The 6,101-nt window shown below is 42.9% G+C and overlaps 1 protein-coding gene across 2 annotated transcripts; it reads left to right on the top strand.

Moving 5' to 3' along the window:
* The first annotated feature begins 1,758 nt into the window (after window positions 1-1,758).
* LOC103711747 (cytokinin dehydrogenase 9) lies at window positions 1,759-4,151 on the top strand. 2 transcript variants are annotated; one of them, XM_008798017.6, is made up of 5 exons: window positions 1,759-2,440; window positions 2,526-2,653; window positions 2,747-3,007; window positions 3,107-3,369; window positions 3,465-4,151. In XM_008798017.6, exons 1-5 carry the CDS (start codon window positions 1,825-1,827, stop codon window positions 3,781-3,783), a joined length of 1,587 nt encoding a protein of 528 aa, XP_008796239.2. In that variant the 5' UTR covers window positions 1,759-1,824; the 3' UTR covers window positions 3,784-4,151. The 2 variants fall into 2 exon arrangements, with proteins under 2 accessions (XP_008796239.2, XP_088569715.2); XM_088713589.2 differs by having other exon boundaries at window positions 2,747-3,369; window positions 3,465-4,014.
* Window positions 4,152-6,101: the final 1,950 nt, after the last annotated feature.

Genomic DNA, 6,101 nt, shown 5'->3' with positions numbered 1-6,101 from the left:
CTGCATGATGGAGACTAGTCTAGGCCAATGGATCCAAATCTACAAACAAGTATAACCCTGGTCAAAATTTGGTTTGGACAAGATCATTTATAATCTCCCCTAACCCACTGGCTGCTTTTATTAGTGGACCTCACATGTACTTATGTTGATGACAGACAAATGACAACACAAGTTTCTTTTAAATAGAGATGGCTACAAGTTTCACTTTCTACTCTATGAATGAGGCTTAATAGCCCATGGTGCTACCATGATAATATGTGACCCATCTTTTTGACCTTTTCGCAATCTGTGGGCTTCTTCCTTCAGTTATTGGTGCAAAAATAGACCCTGGATACTGAATCCCACCCCTTCGCATTCACAGGGAAAGAGGCTAAAAAACTAATCAAAGAGAGACTCTGAGCTTTGTTGCTTGCACACAACTGGATGTTAGGCCACAGTTGGCTAAAACTAGTGTAGAAGCATCGACTACTCCCTGATAGAGGATCCCCCATTTGCGTAGCTAAAATGATAAAGTCATTGTATTGTTAAATAAAGAAATGAAAGCTTCAGCACTGTTTAGACTTTACACTCAAGTAGAGCTAGTAGGCTAGGGTGCAAGTTGATTAGTGGGCCCGGGACTGATCTGAATCCTACCTAATTTGGACCTGCTCCAACTCACAAAATTGAAATTTACTGGTCTATGCTTGGGTCCCATGGTTGGTCCCCAGCACAATTAGGTTAAGTTACTTTCGAAGCATGCCATTATGATTTGATGAGATCGAATTAGATCCGAACCGAAATAGTTCAGAGGGAAATGACATGCAGACCCGTCCGTATTCTTACATCTATATAAACAAGTCGAGTTCAGGTCGAAACTTTAGAGGCTAGGTATTAATCGAGATCATTGTACCACATATCCCTAAATTAGGTTTGATAGCTAGTGGCTTGGCCTTTGACTATTGCTGCACGCCGCACCGCAACACGTCACACCATGGTTGGACTCGAGTCGCTTGCCCAATGATTAGACCTTCATCGATGATTTCCTATTGGCCTAGAGGACGCATATGGTTTCGTTTATTGATCCTTGTCTCGTGCACAGGAAGTAAGGACCCCAAAATTTCAACAGTGCAGCCTCTCTCTCTTTTAAAAGATAACACATATCATTCATTCTTTCATCCCACTCCTCCTCTCATTGGTCACCTAACAACAGGGATCCAGGCCCACCATTTCCGAGGGCACGTGATGGCGGGCCTCGTCGGACCCGGGCCAACCCCGCGAATCTCAGCCCGGGCCGGCCCGGCAATCGCTCCCGGAGCGGCACTGTTGAGGCCCCGCCCCTTCTGACCACCCAAAAGTCACCGACGAAAGGAACCCACAGGATGATGACATCCCACACCAAGTCATGGTGGGGCCGGTCGGTCACCGTCCGATGTCTTCGACTCGGGACCATGGCATTCTTTCTAGAATGTCATGTCGCCCCTCAGGTAAAAAAAAAAAGAAAAAGAAACTTTCGTTTCCTCGCCTTTCTTTCCCTTTGTCTCCATCTCACCTCCATAAGCTCTCCTCCATGAGAACAGAAGCCAGAAAGCAGAAAGGCGAGTAAAAGCTTTCAGAGTAAAAATTTCAACACTCCCCATCCATGTAGCTAGCCAGTCCTCTTACGGATTCTTTCACAAAAAAAAGATTGGTTGACCATCTCACCAGCCAATAACACGTGTGCGACCCCACAACTCTCTCCCTTTAAATCTCCCTCCCTCCCCTTGCATTTCCCCTGCTCCTCCCCTCCCCAACTCCTGTCTTCCAATCCCTTTCACTCCAGTTTCTAGCTGCCACAAATTAATAGCCATGAAACTATCACCCTCGCATTGCCGTAGACAACAACATAACATCGGCTTTCTTAAGCTCTTCGTGGTCTCCGTCCTTAGCTGCGTCACCTTGCATGTTTCAGACCCTGACGTGCCTTCCTCCCTCAAAACACTGAGTCTCGAAGGCCATTTCAGCTTCCACGACACTTCCGACGCCGCCAAAGACTTCGGAAACCGCTTCCGGTTCTTGTCATCGGCAGTCCTGCATCCCAAGTCGGTCGCCGATATCTCTGCCGCCGTGAAGCATGTCTTTCGGATGGGCCTGAGCTCCAAGCTCACGGTCGCAGCTCGAGGCCATGGGCATTCGCTCCAAGGCCAGGCGCAGGCGCCTGGGGGTATCGTCATCCAGATGGAGTCCCTTCGGGAACCCGAGACTCGGGTGCACGTCGGAGATTCCCCGTATCTTGATGCTTCAGGAGGTGAGCTATGGATCGATGTTCTGCTCGAGAGCCTTAAGCATGGCCTGGCGCCGAAGTCCTGGACTGACTACCTCCACCTTACCGTCGGGGGCACGCTGTCCAACGCTGGGATCAGCGGGCAGGTCTTCCGGCACGGACCGCAGATCAGCAACGTCCACCAGCTCCAAGTAGTAACAGGTATCATCCGATGAGCAGCAGCATGACTTGTTTAATGAAACAGCATTAGATTCTCTACTTGATTCTGTTTAACTACTGAGTGCAGGAGAAGGAGAGATAGTGAACTGCTCCGCTGAGGAGAATGCTGACCTCTTCTACGGCGTTCTTGGAGGTTTAGGTCAGTTCGGAATCATCACGAGTGCCAGAATTGCACTCGAGCCGGCGCCAAAGATGGTAATATTGGATATGTATCCAGTCTTTATAATAATGAGAACAGCAAACAGAGCAATGGCAATCATTTCTAACATGACCATCATTTCCTCGCAGGTGAAGTGGATTAGAGTTCTGTATTCGGACTTCACCAGCTTCACCGAGGACCAGGAGATGCTGATATCGGCAGAGAAGACCTTCGACTACATCGAAGGCTTCGTGATGATAAACAGGACAGGACTTCTGAATAACTGGAGATCTTCATTCAACCCGCAGGACCCAGTTCAAGCCAGCCAATTCAATTCTGATGGGAGGATTCTCTTCTGCCTCGAGATGACTAAAAACTTCAATCCAGACGAGTCTGACGTGATGAACCAGGTGACTCTCTCGGACCATCATCATTGCCATGCTCGCCGAAGCATGGGAGTGCAGAAAATTATGGTTTCTGAAGCCATGCCCTCCTGTTTTCGATTGCAGGAAGTCGGAACACTCCTGTCGAAACTTCGTTACATACCGTCAACGTTGTTCCGATCGGAGGTGTCGTACCTGGAGTTCTTGGACAGGGTACATGTCTCTGAGGTGAAGCTGAGGTCCCAAGGCTTGTGGGAAGTTCCACACCCATGGCTAAATCTTTTCATACCAAGAACCAGAATCCACGACTTCGCTAAAGAGGTCTTTGGCAAAATTCTTCCAGACAGCAGCAATGGTCCCATACTCCTATACCCACTTAATAAATCGAAGTAGGTTAATTAGCCTGTCCACTGTGATCTCATAACACCATCAGAACATGGTGCCAATGGTTTCTGAAGATATGAACTATATGATTTGGCTGCAGGTGGGACAACAGAACGTCAGCAGTCATTCCAGATGAGGAAGTCTTCTACTTGGTGGCCTTCCTTTCGTCGGCGCCGCCTTCATCCGATCATGCCAGTTTAGAACTTGCATTGAAACAGAACGATAAGATCTTAGACTTCTGCGAGAAAGCAGGCATCCAAGTGAAGCAATATTTGCCGCACTACACCACGAAGGAGGAGTGGAAAGCCCACTTTGGGGCCAGCTGGGAGATATTTGCTCGGAGAAAAGCCATTTACGATCCACTGGCCATTCTAACGCCAGGACAGAGAATTTTTCAGAAGGCAGTACTTTCCTCATGACATCAACTTATACAAAGTGTTCGTAGCGGATGTTCTGAAAAAAAAAAAACATGATAAGAATAGTTGTTCATACGTACAAGGCTTTCACAGCTTGAGAGAGCCAGAATAGCTAATTGTATAAATGAGAAGGAGAGAGGCTTAGAATCCTTTATGAACCCAGAGACCAAATGACAACACCAGCAAAAACAAAAGATCTATGAAAAGAATCTAGCAGCTCGAAATCATTTTCTATATATATGATGTTGGACAATGACATAAAATCTAAGGCATCACCGTCAGATCAGATACTGGAGTAAGCAAATTGGCATGCATAGAACTTCATTTTGCTTGAACTTTAAGGCAATATACTGGGAGAAATTGAAAACAAAGTATAGATCAATGTTAAATTGCAAAAAAACGAACCCAAGAATATAAACACATGCATCATGTAAAGGAGATCCTTTTTTTTCATGGTAGGGAGCATCTAGAGGAGATTCAGTGATCATGCCCTACATTCAAGCAGGAGTGGAAACATTGATTTCAAATGACACAGTCCTTCGAATACAGTAATCACCTTTGAGATACAACAGTAATATCCAAATCAACCATTGTTAAGAATTGACAGCAATAGACACCCATATTCTCCTCCTTCAAAATCCCCTTATGTCACAATATGAGGAAGGAACAAAAGCAGCAGGAACAAAGCTGCTAATATCATCTGTTGCTCCAAAACCTCCACATGTTCAGTATTGTTCACTATTATGGCAGCTACAATGTTCACCTCATATGCAGCATCCTCCATTCCTGCATTAACTGATAAGCAACTATTAGCAACTACTATTTGATTGCGCCATGTTAAAATATGTTAAATTTTAGGTAACTTGCATCTTGGCATAGGAGATCTTGCATCTCCATCACTTGTTTCTTTGTTTTCATTGATGGGAGTCATTCTAACACTTAATCGGCACCGGCTATCTTGAAAATATATTCAAATATGAGAATATAACTAGAGCGAAGCTTATGCGAAGCCAAAAAGAAATAAGAAGCTCTTCAAGTGGAATATGATGCGCAATTGTCAGGTTGCCAGTAATCTGAAGAATTTCTAACCCAGTTTGCATACAGGTTCGATATCTTGTGAGAGCTGACCGATTAATGGCAATCTTGTTTATTAAATTGGTGTTGAGAGTTACATATGGACAATGAAGTCTAAGTTAAAGATTAGAAATTAAACCCAATTTTAACTTAGTGAAACAAGAGTTTGTCAAATTCTTTCTGCAGGAAAAGATGGGAAGAAAGCCTGCAGAATTAGATACCATGGTTCTAAAGACACCTGAGTTCTGCACAGAATGCAACAGGTTGCACAATCCAATGATTCAAAATAATGGAAACGATGTGTTGCAGAATAAAAGAGACAGATAAATGAGCTCGTCTACAGAAAAAAAAAAATAAAATCCAGTACGATAATTTATATATTCTGTGTTTTTGTTCTTGGTTTAAACAGAATTAAAGTTTCATGCATCAAAAAAAAAGAAGAAAAAAACAGAATTAAAGTTTCCAGTCAAGTAAGGAAAACCTTGCCCTCTGATCACCTGCATATTCCAACTAAACCAAACTACTATATAATAGTAAAAAAGATTTCCAGTATTGATGTTTTTATTATTTATTTTGCATTCATATGGCGAACATTTCCTTCTCAAACCATGCCTTGCATTATGCAAAATACTTATTTGAATCTTTTCTTTCCAGTTAAGATAATCCTCAAATGCATACATGCCATTTGTTAAAGTTTAACATCCACTGAGTTTGTATAATCCACAAAAGCCATATCCTGGCATTTGATAATTGAATCCTCTTAAGGTGTCAATATACCAAATCAAAAATAGTGTATGTCACCATGCGTATATGCCGATAGCTCTGTGTCATGTAGATAGCATGCGATATGAGTTCATGTCTATCTTTTTTTGATGCATAAGCCTACTTGTCATATGATATTAGAAGGAGAACACATCTAAAGCCATTAAGATAAAAAAAGAGACCATGTTGTCCTACAATTGGAAGCAGGAAAATCAAAAATTGTCATCACACTGACTAATAACATTGTATTTTGACATTTTAAAAATGGTATCTTCTTGCTAGTTCCTAACCTCCCCTACCTTTCTAAATATATTTAAATGATTACGTGTACATATATCGCCTTTCACTTGTTACAGACTAAGATTGTCATAAGATTCATGTTGGACATTTGTGTTGCCTACACAACATATAGGGTAAGAAAATCGAGCATACGACAAAAAAGAAACAAGATGAGAAGCAATTAAGAATAATCTATCATGAAATCT

The sequence above is a fragment of the Phoenix dactylifera genome, chromosome 17 (genome assembly GCF_051530095.1).
Source record: "Phoenix dactylifera cultivar Ajwa chromosome 17, Ajwa_hap1_PhDact_Kaust_v1.1, whole genome shotgun sequence".
NCBI lineage: Eukaryota > Viridiplantae > Streptophyta > Magnoliopsida > Arecales > Arecaceae > Phoenix > Phoenix dactylifera.
This window is presented reverse-complemented; position numbering and strand designations above follow the sequence as displayed.